General features: G+C 40.7%; 1 protein-coding gene across 1 annotated transcript in view; it reads left to right on the plus strand.

Moving 5' to 3' along the window:
• E(Pc) (Enhancer of Polycomb) overlaps positions 1-20992 on the plus strand; it is a 460358-nt gene that overhangs the window by 272751 nt on the left and 166615 nt on the right. The window contains exon 6 of the mRNA XM_067148053.1: positions 17242-17380. Within this exon, the coding sequence (XP_067004154.1) occupies positions 17242-17380 (139 nt within the window). The remainder of the gene's footprint in view (positions 1-17241; positions 17381-20992) is intronic.

Here is a 20992-nt window from a genome sequence, read left to right on the forward strand (position 1 = left end):
ATCGTAAACCTAGGCCTCGAACTCTCTTGCTTAATGTTCTTACTACTCCACCTTTAAACTGTATATCCTCAACCAGTTTCCTATGGATCTTTTCCAGCGTTGGTCTCTCGTCTTTGGTATTGTTAAAATTATGAATCGTACACCTGACCACACATTTATAAAAACCGTCCAATTCACACTTCATGACAGACTCCTGTCTTCTCTTTCCAACCCCTTTCAATTTCTGTTTTTTTTTTTTTTTTTCCCCAGCATGTTTCCACTGGGATGTGTTTCGTTTTTCATGAATTTATACACATTATGAATAACTTCCTTAGTTTGACTGTGTAAAGTTTTGGCACTCCCTAATTTAGAACAAAACGGGCCATTGCTAAGTACACTGAAAATTATACACTATTATCAAGGCCTTAGTTATACAACAAACACACTTTCAGTTACGTAGTATATAGGGTCTTTCATAAAGAATGAACCGATTTCGAAGGCTTATTGCGCTGTACTCAAGCCACACAGTGGAATGAGTCTCATATCGTTACAAAGGGCGTGGCCTCACATTTCTATTAGTAGTCAGTAGAGTGCTCCATGCCTTCCTCCCCTCCCCTCCCCCGACACCATTCAATCTGCCCAGCAGTGAGCTCACTCAATTGCCACATGAGTCTAACAATGGCAGCACCCCAGCACAAAGTGTTCTGTGTTGTTGCGTTCACACAGACCGGGTCTGTGGCCATGGTGCAACGCAAGTTCTGTAGGAGATTTAACGACGACGTGTATAGACCCTCTCCCAAGAACATCCGACGGTGGTTACAACAGTTCCAGGAAACATGACGTTTGTGTAAAGGAAAAAGCCCTGGTCGACTGCGAACTGCACGGTAAGAAGAAAATGTGAGGAGAATCCAAGAGGCGTTTACTCGGAGCCCCCGGAAATCCACATCTCAAGGTTGCTGTCAGCTTCAGATGAGCAGTACCAGTATCTGGCGTGTCCTGAAAAGACGCCTATACATGAAACCATACAGACTTCAGCTGGTTCAGGCACCGAGACATCTTGACAAGGGACAACGGATGGAATTCTGTGATGCGATGCTGAACATGAAAAATGATGATGAAGACACATTTTCGCTCCTCAGTTTTAGTGGCGAAGCACCTTGCATATCAATGACTAGGTCAATCGTCATAATGTTTCAGATCTGGGGAACCGAACACCCACATGCTACAATCCAGCACGAACGGAATTCTCCCAAGGTAAATGTTTTCTGTGCGGTCAGTAATGTCAGGGTTTATGGCCCTTTCTTCTTCAACACCAGCACTGTCACAGGACAAAGCTATCTCTCAATGTTACGGACCTGGCTCTTCCCTTTGCTGCAAACACACTCGTGCGACTTCATTTTCCAACGAGATGGAGCCCCGCCCCTTTAGAGCTTACCAGTGTGAGCATTTCTGAATGAAACAGTGCTTCAACGGTGGATTGGTTGACACACTGCTACGGATCATGCTCTAATTGCATGACATCCCAGATCCCCAGACCAAACTCCTTGCGACTTCTTCCTGTGGGGATACGTCAAGGACACAGTTTATGTTCTGCCACTACCCATTACACTGGATGACCTTCAAGAGTGGATAACACGCATGATCAACTCAGTGGATCGTGATATGCTGCAACGCATTTGGGAGGATTGTCCTATCATCTTGATGTGGTCCGTGTTGCTAGTGGTGGTCATATTGAACACTTGTAGGACTAAACTTGAACATCAGTCAAACACATGTGTCTTAGGTTTAATCTTGTACTACTGACTGTTGGAAAAATATAGCTTGATGAAATCTGTTCATTCTTTATGAAAGACCCTGTACATAAAATATTAATATTTCATGCACAGGCTTGCTGCTTTCTTGCACTATATGCTTGTTAAACAGCTCCTCTCAGTCAGCCAGCAGGGTTGAAGTGCGCAGTGGGCCCACTAATCCGCATTGGGGTTACACACATGAGCCCCGGAATGAGCATTAAACCATGCTGGCTGATATTGGTCTCTGCGCATTGTTGAGTTTTCCCAAGCTCTTCTTGCGGGATATCTAGAAAGGTAAGGTGAAGGTGGTAATTTTCCATGTAGAAACCAACAACATAAGGCAAGCAGGAATAGGTACTAAAATAGTTACAGAAGTGTGGGATCTGGTTATGACAGTGCAGGAAGAGTTTAAGGGAGTGGAGATTGTTATTGGTGAGTTACTGATGGTCGACTATGGAGTGGATATGTGGGAAATTAGGTGCAAGATTTGTAGATCCTAATTGATGGGTAGGAGATAAGGATTTATACAGATGGCGTTCATTTGAACCGTTAGTGTGTTTGTTTAGAAGAGTTATAGTAAGGTATACTCAGGGAAGCTGGATTGACCAGGGAGCGGTGATGAGAGTATTAGGAGCTGGGAGTTATTGAAAAATAAAATTGTTAGTAGAAGTATTATAAAGAAAGGAGTAGATTTAAGTAATTTAATAGATATCTATACCAGATATAGTAATTGAATCATGGCTGGGAAGTGATATAATGGATGCGGAAATTTTCTGACATAACTTGAGTGCCTATCGTAGAGACGGGATAGGACCGGTAGGAGTTAGAGTATTCATACTTGTGGAAGAATTTGTAAGCTACAAAAATGTTCAGGATGAGAAACGTGAAATTCTAGGTATAAGGCTCATATCTAAAGATAATAGGCAATTTGATATTTTTGGGGTATACAGACTTTCACAATGTTATAAAGAGAGAGGTTCCACCTATTCAGTACAATGATAAATGTACAGACTTTGGAAGGGTGGTGCTGATTCTGATGTGGAATTACTTGATAAGATTATCAGCTATGTGGGGAACTTCACAGAAAGGAACATTATAATAACAGGTGATCTCAATTTGCCAAATGTTAACTGGGAAGTAAATTCAAATGGCAGAAACATGGCCAACAAATGGTCAATAGTCTGGGAGGGACAGCTGAATCAGAAAGTGATGGAACCAACTAGAGGGAGAAATATTATTTACATGGTGCTGATAAAACCAAATGAGCTCTGTAATGAAACTGAAGTGACAGAGGGTATAAGTGATCATGAAGCTGTTTTGTCATAGTTAAAAATAAATATGATTGAAAGGAAGGTTGTAAAAGTATGATTGATAAGAGAGGCATGAGGGAGTTTATAAAAAGTAGGTAATTATGATCAGCAGATAATGATAAATAAAAATGTAAACAGCCTGTGGGATGGGTTAAAGGGAATTGTTGAGGAGTGTGAAAACAGATATATGTTTATGTTTTTTTGCTATTTGCTTTACATCACACAGACACAGATATGTCTTATGGCGACGATGGGATAGGAAAGGCCTAGGAATGGGAAGGAAGCGGCCATGGCCTTAATTAAGGTACAGCCCCAGCATTTGCCTGGTGTGAAAATGGGAAACCGCCGAAAACCATCTTCAGGGCTGTCGACAGTGGGGTTCGAACCCACTATCTCCCGATTACTGGATAGTGGCTGCACTTAAGCGACTGCAGCTATCGAGCTCGGTGGTATATGTTTAAAGGTGGTAGGGAGTTGTAAAGACCCGCTATATTATAACAGAGAAATAAAGAGATTAATACACTGACTGAGCAAATGTCATGGGATAGCGGAGCACTGACGCGCAGGTATGTTGTCTGCGCACCACACGCCCCCTGTGCCAGCGGCAGTTGTATAGGAGACCTTGTGAGCAGTGGCTGTGCATGTGACAGGTGTAACATGGAACATCGTCGTGAGCTGACACCGTTCGAACGGGGTAAACAATGGTGTAACGAGATATGGTCGGACAAATCACGATTTCAACTGTACCATGCCGATAGGAGGCACCGTGTATGGCGCAGACCACACGAAGCGATGGATCCCGCCTGCCTTGAAGGTGTGGTCCAGGCTGCTGGTGTCTCTGTTGTGGTCTGGGGTACATTTTCCTGGTATGGAATGGGTTCTCTAGTTGTTCTGGAAGAGACTTTGAATGTTACGCGGTATGTTGAGCTGCTCAGGGACCATCTCCACCCATTTTTGGCCTTCCAGCGCCCAGATGGTTCTGCAGTGTTTTAAGACGATAACGCACCACCACATCGCTCCCACATCGCCCAAGAATGGTTCCAGGAACATGCAGCGGAGGTCCAACGACTGCCATGGCCACCCAGGAGCCCCGATATGAACCCTATCGAGCATATCTGGGATGTCCTGGAACGCAGGCTCCGTGCTATGGATCGTGCACCCACGAACAGACCAGCATTGGCGGCCACTCTGCAAACGATTTGGTGTCAGCTGCGTCCAGAGGACTACCAGGGACTTGTCGACTCACTTCAACGGCGTCTCACTGCAGTTTGCAGGGCCAGAAGAGGCCCCACACGTTATTAGGTGACTATCCCATGACATTTGCTAAGTCCGTGTACATTGGAATAGTCACCCATAGAAACTACACGTGCATTATTTTATTTTGCTGATGGAGGTTGTAAAATCTATGAGCTCAGGTTTTTACTGTGACTAAAATTGGAGCTGCTGTTTCATCAAGCTGTGACTTCACCAGAATACTGTTGGATTAAGCATGAAATGTACTAGTTATAAGCATAAGTATAGAGCTCTTCTTTCGTAGCATTGATATCACAGCCCACGTAATCTGTGTGTGTATATCATTGCTCACTCTCAGCTGTGTAGTGAGTGGGAAGGTATATATGTCAGATAGGAAGAGAGAATGTTTGAGAAGCAGGCCTCATTATGTCACTCTTGTGAATATTTAACATGTCTAATTCAAGTACATAAAATTTAGATGATGAATTCATACTAGATGTTTTCATGGAAGACTCAGATTCTGAAATTGAGGATGATGTCAATTACACACCAAATGAACATGATTCTCATGCTTCAAGCAGGTAAACTTAGATAATGAGCTCATTTCAAATAGGTGTCAAGTGGGTTCTGCAATATAGTCGTATACCACTCCAAAAATTTGCGTTGTTTCCTGTGTTCAGATGGAACCTGCAGCAACCCGATGCAACGTCATTGTCAAGCAACGAACAACAGGAAAAATATTAAAATAAGAGTAGCAAGTGTGTAATTGAAGGACCTGCTATTGATGGTCAACTACGGATGTTTACTGTTTTCTTGTTTCAAAAAATGCCCCTCACCTTATAACCAGTATTGTTAACACTACTGGTAAAGCAGACAGCACTCTTTATTGACACAATAGGAAAATGTTGTGAAAATATTGCCAGAAGCCACCATAAGTAAGTTTTCACCATCATATATAGTCAGGCTTTTCCTGAGAAGTGTTAGCTAGCACGTTAACTCTCGCGCAAGTTACGTTGCAATTTGTTGCAATTGTTGCGTATACTTGATAGGGGGGTACATTTAGTATATCCAGATTAGATGTATTAAGCAGTACAAACTCAGTCGATGGTTGATGACGACAAATAGTACAAATGCAAAGTTAAGTATAAATCTGCCTATACGTTGAACCAGAGAATAAGCCACTAGGCCAAAATAGAGGCCACCAGGCAAGTCATTACGTGGCAAACATAAAGTATTGTCAAGCTCCAGTGCCAGGCCATACAGGGAAATAGAGCAAATCAGAAATCAAAACCTCAACATATCAGCAGAATTAGTGCAGGGGTTGCTAGGCTATTTTCCAGAAGGTATGAAGTGGTAAGCACATAACAAGCAGGGAAAGAGGTAAAGTAGGGTTAGCTAAGGTAGCTCAAACAACAAAGTTCAAATTACAAAATGAATTGATAACACCAACAGAAGAAAGTATTTTACAATCAGGGATTTCCACAAATACCAAGTTTAAATTATTATGATAGCTTTACTTTCAACCATAAAATAGAATTCGAAAAGTTTTATGGAGCTCATCGTGACTAGAGTTTTACAATATTGCTTTGGCAATACAAAGAATAATTTAAGAAAAAACGATCATTAGCCCATTAACTAGACCTAGGTACAATTACATTGATACAAATAACATGTCCATATAAGGAAATGCTTATGAGATTGTGACTAGACATCTTTGAAGACAGAATATTTTTATCGACTTTTAAGAAGGGATCAAAATAGCAATTTTTACACCTTAGAAGAATAAGTACAATAGTTACACACCAACATTCATAGTTAATAAAACGCGAAGGCCACTTTTACAAATTTGGAATCACCAAAATTATGAAAAAGGAAAAGATTATAGAGACAGGAAAGGAAAAGACAGGGAATGAGAAAAGCAGTGTTAACCGTGACAGGAAAAGGGAGAAACATAGGAATGGCAAGGGTGAGAGATGATAAAAATCAGTCTGCTATAATTCAAAGTTATTCTAACACATGCACACAGGTTGTATATAAAGGTTCCACATCAGTCAGTCTTTCACGTGATTCAATTTTGAAACGTTCGCCCAAGCTCTGAGTCCTTTGTGCAAGATTTATAACTAAGTCTTGATGATTTAAGTTCATCAAATAAACAGTAAGAAGTGCCCTGAATGGACCAGAATTCGAAATATATATTAAGACCTGAGGGGCAAAATTAGAGAAGAATAGTCCAAAGTGTCTAGAATAACATAAACCTCTTCTCACCCAGCATAGCGATGATAACAAAGTCACGTAGAAGATGGGAAGAATTTTTAAATCGCAACGGGTCAGCTGTGTGTAACAGTTTCTGCTCCTACCGCCCGAGTTAACACAAAATGCCTGACTGCAGGTTGCAAGGCAGCAGCGACTTTTATACCGAAGAGAAGCGTTGCCGAAAACATGCGAGAACATCGTGACGTAGTAGAATGCAAGCCGGGAGGTAAAGGCAGCAAACAGTCGCAGTTGGGCCGAGTGAGTATAGACAGCAACAAGCCGGCAAAGTAGGCAGAAGGTAAGATCGAACATCAACGTACTGGATATGATTAGGGAGCTCGTAACATACTCCCACCACCCAAAATAATCTGAAGGATGGGTGACAGAGATGGGGCGAGGCGTAGAAGAAAGACGATGTAGATGGAGTCGAAGATGCGACGAAGGTCCTACGATGTCCCGGAGAGGCGCCATCTAAGGAACATGCAGAAGGATGCCGTCGATAACACCAGATACGGAAACAAAAGAACAAACCTGAACAGCATGGAGAAAGAAGAAAAGAAAAAGGGTTAACAGGATAAGAAGAAAGAAGGAACGATCTGGATCGTATACAAAGTAAATTAGGAAAATTTATAAGTGGCCTGCTAAATTATTACAGTATACATACTAAGATATTTTCAAGTTTAAAATATAATATTAACAATTCGTGTTTCCCACGTAAAGGAAAGAAAACAAATCCCAGAAGGGAAAATTTACAAGTCATGGGAGATTCAGGCATGAGGGGATTTGAGCAGGGGGAGCAGGGCTGGGTGAGCAAAGAAGAAAGATGACGAAAAAAAACCTAGCATAACAAGAAAAACGGAGGGGAGATACAGATAGTGAAAATTGTGAAAAGTGGGCTTTTTTAAAGTCAGTGGGAGACTGAATGGATTGCAGTATTGGGAGAGGGAAAGGAAGGAATCCGAAAGGGGCCAAGCCAACGAGGTGAAAGTTTGGCAGAGAGATTCTGAGATGTAGAACTGACAGGATGATTTTTAAGTAAGACAAGATCATAAAGTTTAAAGGTGGGGGTTCGGGTCCGAGAATTACAAGCTTTTTTATGAAGATCCCTAGCATGGAGGAGGTTTTGTAAGGCATGTCGCAATTGAGACTGAGTGAGAAGGTGAGGGGGGTATCCAATAAGGAGGGTAGATTCCACCTTAAAGAAAGAGGCATATGTAGTTCCCTACCTAAAAACAACTTAGCGGGAGTATACGAAGTGGAACTATTGATGGTAGAATTTAGAGCTAAAACAAAATATGGGAGTTTGGTGTCCCATGATTTATGATCCTGGGAATGGAAAATAGATAAAAGGGATTTTAAGTTCCGGTGGTAGCATTCAACAATATTGGCTTGTTGATGGTAGGGCGAAGTACAAACTTTTTTAATGCCATAGGAAAAACAAAAATTGTAAAAAACTTAAGAAGTGAAAATAGATGCGTTATCAGAAACAAGTACCTTTGGAAGACCAGTAATCGGAAAAATTTGATTGGATAGCAGATTAGTGATCTGTGAGGAAATGTTACGTAAATGTTGGACAATAAGGAATTTAGAAAAGCCATCAAGTAACGTAAAAATATAGGAGTTAGATTTAGAAGATTTAACAAGTGGACCAACAATATCAATATAAAATTTTTCAGCAGGGTAAGTGGCAGGAGAAGCAGCATAAATAGCATAGGGTTGATGATTGAGGGGCTTATGTTTCTGACATAACTCACATAAGCGAACCCAAGAAAAAACATCTTTTCGCATTTGAGGCCAGAAAAATTGAGAAGCCAGACGGGCGTAGGTCTTAGCCATGCCAAAGTGTCCTCCGACAGGGGAATCGTACTGAAAAATCATAGAGCGTAAAGCAGAGGGAAGGACAAGACGAGGAGTGGCCTTGGGGGTAGTTTTGAAGAGAAGAAGCTGATTCTGCAAACGAAAAGGACCGGAATAATCAGGGGGGAAGAAAGGTCACGAACAAGTTGTTGGCAGTAGGGGTCAAGTTTTTGGTGTTGCAAACAGGACTGAAAAGAGAGAGGAAAATTGTTAGTGAGAAAATGGAGGTAATGGAATTAATAGCAAGATGGTTTATTTCGGAATCATTAGACTGATGATCTTCAAAAAGATGGGATAAGGCGTCAGCAACGGAATTGTGATAACCAGATATAAACTTAAGAGAAAATTTGAATCGGAATAGACAAAGCAACCAACGACCGGAACGACCTGTCTTAGGGGCGTTATGAAGCAACCAGGAAAGAGCTTGATTTTTGCTTTACGTCGCACTGACACAGATAGGTCTTATGGCGACGATGGGACAGGAAAGGGCTAGGAGTGGGATGGAAGCAGCCGTGGCCTTAATTAAGGTACAGCCCCAGCATTTGCCTGGTGTGAAAATGGGAAACCACGGAAAACCATTTTCAGGGCTGCCGACAGTGGTTCGAACCTACTATCTCCCGAATACTGGATACTGGCCGCACTTAAGCGACTGCAGCTATCGAGCTCGGTGAAGAGCTTGATTATCAGTATTTACAATGAATTTGCGATGATCAAGATAGTCAGCAAAATGCTCAATAGAAAGAATGAGAGCAAGGACTTCTTTTTCATAGGCAGAATATTTACGTTCAACTGGTGATAAGATGCGGCTGAAATAGGCAATGGGTAAAGTTTGTCCATTATAGGTTTGATGCAATACGGCACCGATGGCTACATCAGAGGCGTCAGTAGAAAGTTCAAAGGTTGCATTAAAATCAGGAATCTGTAAAAGAGGAGCCTGAGATAATTTAGATTTCAACATGGCAAATGCAGCTTGTTGGGGGGAAGTCCAATGAAATTTGATGCCTGTTCTTTTGAGAAGATTTAAAGGTTCGGAAGTTAATGAAAAATTCAGAATATACTTCGCATAGAAACCAACCATACCAAGAAAGGAACGTAGTTGTTTTAAATATTTTGGAGGAGGTATTTTGTGGATGGCGGAAACTCTATCAGGATCAACAGCTATACCCTGAGAACTCAAAATATGTCCAAGAAATTTAATAGATGTTTGGGCAGTGAGTACCTTTGAAGGGTTAACAGTTAAACCAACAGCGCGAAGACGGGTAAGAACTTCATGAATGTGTGATAAATGAGATTGAAGATCAGGAGAATAAATCAGGATATCGTCAATAAAGGGAAACAAATACTTATACTTAATATCAGAAAACAAAGAATCAACACAACGTTGCATAATTTGAGAACCAAGATTTAAACCAAAGGAACTTTTTTGAACTGGTATAAACCATTAGGAGTAATGAAAGCGGTGTAACGAGAACTGATTTCGTCCAAAGGAATTTGGTTGTAAGCAGAGTTAAGATAAAAAATTGTGAAATATTGAGAGCTGGAAAAGTGCTGGAAAGCAGATTGTAATTTCAATTTACGATAGTCAACAATAAATCTAGCTGATCCATCGGGCTAGTCCACAATAAATGCGGGTGAGGCATAGTTAGAAGATGAAGGGATGATAGTGTTATCTTTGAGCATCTTGTCAACTAATTGGTTTAAAACCTTGATCCTAGGAGGGCTCAGAAAATAAGGGGAGGAACGGACCGGAGTGGTATCGGTAAGGTCAGTATGAGCGGAGAAGTTTTTGGCGGTATCCATAGTTGGGGTAATAACGTCAGAAAATTCAGTGAGCAAAGATTGGACGTGATCAGATTGAACAGAAATAGCATGATAAGAAGTAGAATGTAAAGAATGGGGATAATCGAAATTATGCACCAAGGGAACTGACTTGGAACAAAAATGAAAGGAGACCTTAGAATTCGCGGAATCAAGAATAAGGCCAGTATGGGGAAAAAAATCGAAACCTAAAATAATCGGAGATGATAATTCAACAAGAAAGGTAAAGGGCCAAGAAAAATATTGCATTTTGATAGTTAAATAAATCGTACCAAGAATATGCAAAAGTTGATTCGAGGCAGAAAGACATTGGGTAGAAGATGGAAAATAATGCAATTGGGGAGAAATTGACTTTAAAGATTCAAAAAACTGCAAACTAATAAGAGAAACTGCTGCTTCTGAATCTAGGAGAGCAACAGAGGGCAAATTGTTTATGGTTAAAAGAACGTGAGAAGTGCGAGGCAAAAATGAGGCACAATCGGTTGAAAAGTCAGAAGAGGGTATTGGAGAAAAAGCTTGGTATACATAAGAAACAGAAGGCAGGTTTTCCCCCATTAAACGTCTACTGCCTAACGACGTGGATGGCAGGTGTTTCCCGAAGACTGAATATTACAATATTTAGCAGTGTGTCCTTTTTCTTTACAACGAAAACAAACTACAGGGGCACGAACTGTAGAAACGGAAGAGGGAGGCAATGATCGAGGTAGTGAAGTAGGGTTGGTAACTGGTGGTGGAATAGAAGAATAATAAGAATGATCACCTAATGAATTAACAGCATGATTTTGAGCTAGATTATATAATTGAAGAATGGAAACGGGAGGGTTAAGTACATTAAAAACCTGACGGAATGAAGGAGTGGCATAAAATTGTACAATGGAAATTAATTCCGAAGTATTATGAGCAATATTGAGAACATCACTATAGGTAATGATAGAATCTAAGTAATCATGTGCTGGTTCAGTAGGTAATTGATGACGTTGGATAAACTCGATGCTCAGCTTGTATCACACTTCAAAAGGTAAGAAATAATTATGTTTTGCATGCCATAATTCATACCAGTTGGAAATTTAGTAAAGAAAAAATATGAATACAAAATGTCTTCAAAAAAGTTCCTTCACTTCGCACCAGGGTGCATGATCATAGTTTTTTAGTAGAGACATCTCCTAGAGAATGTCCACACTTATTGATCAATGGAAAACAAAACAAGTTGAAATCCACACAGTATTGACAACTGCGTAATCACAAAATTTACGGTAGCGACATCTTCTGAGAAACATATAAGTTGATCCAATTTTTAAAGTTCAGAGGTTCTCCTGTAGAGGAGGATTTATTGGCGGAAAATTCAAATGTGCGGCGTAGAGGTGTACCACCCGGTACAGACCGCCCCCCTCCCCCCAATTGTCCTTCGACGGGGTGACACAGAAGAAGTTTTGTAACAAAATGTAATCATCAATTGAAGAAAATTTCTGCTTCCTTGCAAATAGATTTATGGGAGAATATGGATGAAACATTAAGAATTTCCAAAGTTTGTAGAAGAATTTTGTCATAAGGAAATTTCAAAGTCTTTTTTGATAACTGCTTCTAACTGCAGCTAAGACCCAAATTAAGGCTTGGTTATCTGTTTCCAAGTCGAATTTGGCGTGTTCCAGATAGAGGCGGAACTTCTCTAGCGCAAATAAGAATGCCAAACCTTCAAGTTCGTAGATGGAATACTTGGCTTCTTGAGCCGATAGAGTCCTAGATGCATAGGCGATGGGTCGCCTCCCTAGTTCAGTCTCTTGGAGAAGGGCTGCAGCCACCGCTGAAGACGACGCGTCGGTTTGAGCGAGTAATTTCTCGAGAAATCAGGCATAGCAAGGACAGGGGCATTACAAAGAGCTAATTTGAGGTCTTCAAAAGCGGCTTGTTGAGAAGGCCCCCACTCAAATTTGACGCCTTTCCTACGAAGTAATTTCAAGGGCGCCACTCTGTTAGAGAAGTTAGGAATGAATTTCCTGAAGAAATTCACCGTGCCAATGAATCTGGCAATACCTTTGATGTCCCGAGGAAGTTTGAAATCACGGATGGCCTGTGTTCTAGAATGATCCACTGTGACACCATCTGGCGACACAATATGCCCTAGAAATGACATAGAAGGCTTAGTGAAAGCAACCTTGGACAACTTCACAGTTAACCCTGCCTTACGAAGGCGATTAAGGACCTCTTTCAGATGATCTAGATGTTCTTCAAAGGTCTCAGAAAATACGACATCATCAAGATAATGGTATAATGGTATAAGTACTCGAATTTGATGTCGGAGAAGACCCTATCTAGCAGTCTCGTAAGCACAGCTGCTCCCGTGGGGAGCCCGAAAGGCATGCGGTTGTACTCATACAAGTTCCAGTCCATGGCAAAAGCTGTAAGATGTTTGGATTCTTCAGCTAGAGGGATCTGGTTATATGCCTGATTAAGGTCTAAGATGGTGAAGAACTTAGCTTTTCGAAACCATGAAAAACAAGAGTGAAGGTCGGAAAGGGGCACAGGTTGCAACACCACCTTCCGATTTAAAGCCCTATAGTCAATCACAGGCCTGAAGCCACCTTGGGGTTTCGGGACTAAGAAAATAGGCGATGAATATGCCGACTTAGAGGGCCGAATAATACCATCTTTCAGCATCTGATCTATGATCTTCAGAGCCTTCATTTTAGGTGGAGATAACCTATAAGGTGGAAATCGAACTGGAATCGAATCCGTAACTTCAATCTTGTATTCAATAAGGTCAGTAACACCAACAGTATCGGAGAAAACCTCTGGAAATGACTGACACAACTTACAAATACTCCTAGCCTGCTCCTCAGGTAGATGTCTAAGGTTTAACAACATCTCATCCTGGGTAGGCGAAATAGATGAACACGACACAGAATTACATTTTAATAAGGGGATTTTACAATTATTGGCAAACTTGAAGGTACACGACTTGCTATGGATGTCGAGCACTAGACCAGTAAACGACATGAAATCCGCTCCCAATATAATGGTGCAAGACAAGTGCTTAGCCACAAACAGTTTTACTTTCCAAGTGAATTTCGAAATGCGAATTTTGGCAAAGATAAAACCTAAAATTTCTAATGGAGAAAGGTTGGCCGAAATGCATTGAACTGAAGACGAACAATAATCAGAAAATTTACAGACAAACTTTAATTTGGAATAGCATTCTGCCGAAATAATTTAACACACACTCCCAGAGTCTAATAGAGCAGTAATCGGTTCATTATTCAGCTCAATTTTCAGGAAGGGTACCGGAGCGGGGGACTCCGCCGCAATCCTAAGACATTCTTTAGGGCATTCAAATGTGGGGTTTGGAAGACTTTCTACAATGTTCCGAGCCTGAGATTTTGGATGGTTTACTTGGGGCTGAGCCTTGAAAAGATGGATTTGCCGACTCAGCCGAAGGCACTAGTCACTTTTGATTATTTGCATTGGTGGAAGTTGCACCAGAAGTTGAGCAAGAGGGGGTGCTATTAGTATTAGGGCAATTCTTGGCTATATGGGAAAACGAGCCGCATTTAAAACAGCCTTGGGATGACCCTGCTCCATTCCTTGTCCCACTTGATTTAATCAATGGACACTTTTTCCGAAGATGGTCAGGTGACCCACAAGCATAACATTTGCAGGTGTGAAGGTTCGGCGAGGAGGAGGCCGAAAATTACTTGACAACGGAGGGAGCTCCTTCGCGATGCGCAAGGTGTCGGCATATATAACTCCTTTGGCTGAGACAGCCATAGCCTCTAACTCGGCAAAAGTTTGCGGACGCGACGCGAAACACAAATATGACCTGTAGGATGGTGAAATTCCTTCCACAATGGCCTGAACAATTTGATCTGGGAAATGAAGAGCAAATACCCTAGTATAGAATTTAATGTCTTGGATGAAGTCGGCAAGATTTTCATCCAGACACTGTACTCGGTAATAATACTTGTGATTAGATAGGACCTTGCCCTAGCCGGAATGAAATTAGCTAACAGGTGGGCGTGGAAGTCTTCTATAGATGATTGATCAGCTATGGCTCTTACTATTTTGTCTGAGAGGACACCTATGGAGTAGGGGTAAATAATTTGAAGAATTTGACACGGGGAAAGAGAAAGGACAAGAGCGTGATCTTGGAATTCAACTAAAAACCTTAAGAATGCAATGACATAATTAGTGAAATTAACGGAAAACTTGGAAATACCCGTAAGCAACATCGCCAGAGGATGAGGCAAACTACTGAACCTGGGTAACATAGTAGGTAAAGGCCTAGGGGGTGGAGAAGCTGTTTCAGAAAATGCATTATTCAAAACAAATGGTGGAATGGATGTACGACGACCGGACTCAGTTTCTAATGGGGCAGATGTTTGTTGGACTCCTACGGATTTTCTACTTTCTTCCCCCTTGGAAGAATCCTCATTCGCTATGTTTGCAACCGTGGCTTGATCGGTCTTGGGAGGAACTGTCCCAGTTAACAACTGACTAACATTATTGGACATTTTAGATAGGTGTTCTACAAGATTACTAGCCTCCTTACCCTGAAGTTCATTTAACTTAAGAGACAATAGATCGCTCACCCTATTACAAAAATGGTACAGTCTAGCCTGTACTCTTTTAGGTTGATTTGGGGACGGATCACCTACTTCAAAAAAACTAACTACAGATGCTAGCTCAGTAGTGTTGTCAGTGATCGTGGAGAGAGCCTCATCATTATCTTTCTCTAACAAAGTTGGGATACTAATCGGCAAATCAAGGGAATCCTTAAGTTTGGTGGTATCGGCCACAACCGTGCCTCCAGATTGCACATTTCTAATGGTTAATTCATAAATCAATTCCTCCTTTCGCAAATAGCCAGGGTGGAGGACTTCGTGAGGGCCGGGCATGATGACAGAAGGTTGACAAATTTAGAAATTTTGAAAAGAAAATTCCAGCAACTGAGAAAATTGTTAGAGTTCAAATTAAATGCGATGTTTAGCCGTCAAAAGGGGCTTAAATGAGACCCATTCAACCTCGCTCTGCTACCACTTGTTACGGGGGATACCCGTGGAGTGCAGAGGTGGAAGAAGGTGCCGGGGTGAATGGGTCTAACTACAAGGCCGAGGTATGAATTAAAATTACATTAAAGGTTATATTTTCAAAAATAGCAAAATTTAACAATTTGCACATAAAATTTCAAACTTTAACAAATAACAACAAGTCAAATCAGGTACAAGACCAGGAAAGCCAAGATTTAGACACAATTTAACAATCTGGGCCTCAAGCCCTAATTTTTACAATTTCTGAGCTTTCAGCTCACAACCACATATTTACCAAAGGGCAGAAAACCCCTAATAACATGGAGCACTTGCTCCCACCTAGCAATGTCAAGCCTCCTAGGGGCACATTTCCAATACATAAAAGAGCTGACCCATTCTCAGTTTTCCAAGCGTATTAAAGGCATACCATACCTTACAATCACTTGCCATCAAGGCACAAATTACACCACTGAAACGGGGGTATCTTGTACCTAATCTACTGGGCGTTAGCAGAAAAAGATTAGGTTAAGTAAATATCCCAAAATACAAAATGAATGGATGCATATACTAGCACTCCTGAATGAAACTTCTTAAAACCTATAAGGCGCTTGGCCAATGAAACAGGGGCTATTCCCAAGCTATGGAGGTGACTCGTATACAGAATAAATTTAGCACATTAAGGAAGAGTAGAAAAACGGTTACGAAAACGTAGTCACCTCAAATCCAAAAATGAAGGGGAGCTCGAGAGGGTAAAGCACTCTCTATCCCCGATTTACGGTTAAAGATATATGGAGTTTTACAAAAGCGACGGCAAATTACATGGTTGAAGACAGGTTACATAGTAAAGGTTTCGGACCTTCCCCGCGGATTAAACTGCTGAGCTAGCAAGAAATAGAGATGTTAGGTGGCCATTACCTTATTGAAGAAGTGCTGCCTGAAGACAGAGGCGCCTCCCGCTATACGTCCATACACTAAGTTAGATGTTGATGATGTGGCCCAGAGACAAGAAAATCAGCAGTTTTTATACACTCGAGGAAAATTCGAGACCTTTCATGAATAAAATAGCCACACCCACAGTCTTTTATTGGCTAGCTAAAAGTTACACTTCAAAATCGAAGAAGACACGATTGGTCAAAAATTAATTACAGAAATTCTGGAGTGGCTCAATTCAAAACTAGCGGAAAGAAAAGATTAATATTGCCAACCCACAAATGAATGAACGAAATTTAGTAAAGAGAAAACTTACGAATACAAAATTTCTTCAAAAAATGTTCCTTCACTTCGCACCAGGGTGCATGATCTTTTTTAGTAGAGACATCTGTAAGAGACTGTCCACACTTATTGATCAATGGAAAACAAAACAAGTTGAAATCCACGCAGTATTGACAACTGCGAAATCACAAAATTTACGGTAGTGACATCTTCTAAGAAACATATGAGTTGATCCTATTTTTAAAGTTCAGAGGTTCTCCTGTAGAGGATGATTTATTGGCGGAAAATTCAAATGTGCGGCGTAGAGGTGTACCAGCCGGTACACTCATCATTACTGAAGGTAACCTACCGTCCTCCTCATACCTTGCACAATCTCTCATCACAAGCCTGTCGACACATAGAGCTTCATCTAATGTGTCCATTCATGACTGTATTATCAAGTTACCTATGCAGTGCATGTCGTGTAGCTGTAAACTGCATTCAGAAGATGGTGAGTTTGAACCGCACTGACAGCAACCCTGAAGGTAGTTTTCCATGGTTTTCAATTTTCACATCAGGTAAAATGCCAGCCTGTACCTTATTTCTATACTTATCCTATTACTTTGTATAGCCTTTTTTATTCCTGCCTTGCCACCATAATTTATCATTTCAGTTTACTCATTAAAAGAGATACAGTTCTCTTATACATCATTGATAGCGTTGTACTTCTTGAAAATTCGAGAAATACTTTTCAGATGTTTGAATTTTTGTGTGTGTTTCTTTCAGGTATCAGGCGAATGACTTCTCAGGACAGTTGCTTGCTGAGGTTTCAGCTTTGAAGGCAACACGCCCAGCATTTACTCCTCTTTTTACCAATCAATTTGGTGTAAACCATCAGACTTGGCCTAACAAGGTCTCGAGCAAGGTATTTCTGTAACTCTCTTAAGTAAAGATATTCTGCATTATATATTAGTAATAATAATATTGTGTAGCTATTACTGGTACACCCCTTATAAGGTAGACCCTCCAATTAGGATGGACGGCATCTTCCATGTATAGGAATCTGCATGTTGGTATGGTGGGAAGCATTTGTGTGTGTTGTGTGCATGATTTTGCATTTGCATACATGTGCAAAATGAAGAGTTTTATATTTATACAATTTTATTATCATTACTTATTCAATTTTGTAGTTCATTAAATAGTTAAAGTAAATCCAACTTGAGCTCCAGCTTCTCTCTTTTCCTTTTTTGCTAGTTGCTTTACGTCGCACTGACACAGATAGGTCTTATGGCGACGATGGGAAAGAAAAGGCCTAGGAATGGGGTTATTGAGGTTTTAAGTGATATTTAAGGAGTATTATTCTTTTATAAGACCAGCTACATGTGTAAAATGAAGAGTTTTATATTTACACAATTTTATTATCATTACTTATTCAATTTTGTAGTTCATTAAATAGTTAAAGTAAATCCAACTTGAGCTCCAGCTTCTCTCTTTTCCTTTTTTGCTAGTTGCTTTACGTCGCACCGACACAGATAGGTCTTATGGCGACGATGGGAAAAAAAGGCCTAGGAATGGGAAGGAAGCGACCATTGCCTTAATTAAGGTACAGCCCCAGCATTTGCCTGGTGTGAAAATGGGAAACCACAGAAAACCATCTTCAGGGCTGCTGACAATGGGGTTTGAACCCACTTTCTCCCAGATACAAGCTCACAGCTGTGCGCTCCGAACCGCATGGCCAATTCACCCGGTCAGCTTCTCTCTAGAATGACTTCAACATTACTTTTCATTCACACCAGGTAAATGGTGGGGCTGTACCTTAATTAAGACCACAGCCGCTTCCTTCCCACTCCTAGCCCTTTCCTATCCGATCATCGCCATAAGACCTATCTTTTTTTGTGCGACATAAAGTTTAAAAAATAAAATTGATAAATAGTCTTTTCATTGCTGATCATGTTTTTGTGAGGTTTTAAGTGATATTTAAGGAGTATTATTCTTTTATATGAATGTTTACTCTAGCAGGTTTGTGTACAGAGGTTACTTTCGTACTATCAGGTTTTATATAGGAATTGTGCATCATTTATAGATAGGCCAGTGTGCCATACAAGATTATTTGTTTACAGTACATGTTTTTGTGCTCTTCAACCTATATAGTTTATTTTAGAACTTTTTTGCAAGAGATCATCGTTATATACCTCTTTCTCATGTAACCCCCATATTTCTTATATAAATCAACATTTCTGTGGCATCAAATTGATAAAAATATGTGGTAAATGGCCAGATGTACACAGTTGCCATGGAATCTCAGGCTGTAAACAAGATACATAACTTCGTGTAATCATAACTATGTACTTACTTACATCATAACGTGGCAAGTGACATAATATCTTACTTTGTCACTCTAGTATTATTGATAGATGTTTTTTCTATTTCTCATCTTCTTCCCTTAATGTTATATAGGGATTGATCATAATTTCTTATGAGTTCTTTGGAGGTTAGATGTCCACATTGTGGTGGACTTTTCAAAGCCTTACATTCACAAATTCATCATAATATTTTATTTTGTTTTTTGCAATTTGCTTAATGTCACACCCACACAGATAGGCCTTATGGTGAGGATGGGATAGGAAAGGGCGAGGAGTGGGGAGGAAGCGACCATGGCATTAACTATGGTACAATCCCAGCATTTCCATAGTTTGAAATTCAGAAACCATGGAAAACCCTTTTCAGGGCTCCCGGCAGTGGGGTCAAACCCACTATCTCCCGAATGCAAGTTGACATATAGGTATCTTTATACACAGCACAAACAAGGTTCCTCTAATTCCAGCGATGAGGTTATTGAGCCCACTCAACCTGGCCACCCTGCAACAAAATTTAACCTACAGTTAACTGAATGGAAGCATAAATTCATACTTGGCGCTGACAAGGCCCCACACCACTGGCTGCGCAGAAGCGTGTGGCTGGGGAAGACCTGTCCATGCACGTACCGCCATGTTGCAGGCGCTCCTCAGCTTGACGCGGAGATCGTATGGAATTCATGCTTTTTTTTTTTTTTTTTTTTTTTTTTTTGCTAGGGCCTTTACGTCGCTCCGACACAGATAGATCTTATGGCGACGATGGGATAGGAAAGGCCTAGGAGTTGGAAGGAAGCGGCCGTGGCCTTAATTAAGGTACAGCCCCAGCATTTGCCTGGTGTAAAAATGGGAAACCACGGAAAACCATTTTCAGGGCTGCCAATAGTGGGATTCGAACCTACTATCTCCCGGATGCAAGCTCACAGTCGCGCGCCTCTACACACATGGCCAACTCGCCCGGTAATTCATGCTTTAACTTACATTTCGCACACATTGAAACATTCGCCTTATAAAATTAATGACAGCGTGCACCGACTACTGTGTACACACGCAATATAAATGTACATAATATCAAGACTGTGGTTAATATTAAAATATACTTCTGTATAAAACTGAACAATCTACACAACTCCTTTGGATAGCCTATAGGTGGCGCACATTAAAAATTTAAAAAAACCTTTTGCAGACTGAATAAGAAGACTGTGAAAAATACACTACTACAAAAATACACCAGCGGTACCTCGAAAATGATCATGTCACTCACTTTAATATAAGGATCATATTTGTAACTGATGTGTTTGAACATTGTACTAATGGCAAGAAGGCCAGGCTCGAAGGACGAGAATCACGTGGTAATCTGTCTCTTGAGAAAACTTGGATCAACAATTATTTAGCTTTATTGAAAATATCAAGACATGTTCAAAAAGCGGTCTACAACTTAATATGATTGCTTGTCATGAGATAAAAATTACCTGTCTCTCAGCAGACTGGAGAACACATAAATTAAATATTTACAAACTCCTGTACCGATAACAATAATCTTCAATATCAAAGCGGTGAAACAAAATCTTTCTATGAAAGGTACATAGCTTATGATTCCTCTCAGACAAGTCATTACAGCAAATTTTACTCAATTATCTGAACAGACTGTTTAAAAAGTACATGACTGCAGAAATCTTTCTAAAACAATCAGATACATGTTTTTTTTTCATTTTCTGAATATGAAATGCCGGTTCTGCGGTGTAGGGGTAGCGTGTCTACTTCTTACCCGGAGGCTCCGGGTTCAATCCCCGGCCAGGTCAGAGATTTGTACCTGGATCTGAGTGCTAGTTCGAGGTCCACTCAGCGTACGTGATTACAATTGCGGAGCTATCTGACGGTGACATAACGGCCGAGAGGATTCGCCGTGCTGACCACATGACGCCCCGTAATCTGCAGGCCTTCAAGCTGAGCAGCGGTCGCTTGGTAGGCCATGGCCTTTCGGGCCTGGTGTGTCGTTTGGTTTGGTTTGGATTGGATATAAAATAACGTAATTGGATGAGTAGAAGTTTAATTACCATGTTTGTGTGATTTGGATTAAGTAAATGCTGCCTGACATTCGTTACACTGATGCTAGTCTTCTATTGTGTATTTCTTAAAATGAAATTAATGTCTAGGGTTAGTTTGAGTTTCTCTGCGTGGTTTAG

This window comes from Anabrus simplex, chromosome 5, assembly GCF_040414725.1.
Source record: "Anabrus simplex isolate iqAnaSimp1 chromosome 5, ASM4041472v1, whole genome shotgun sequence".
NCBI classification, from domain to species: domain Eukaryota; kingdom Metazoa; phylum Arthropoda; class Insecta; order Orthoptera; family Tettigoniidae; genus Anabrus; species Anabrus simplex.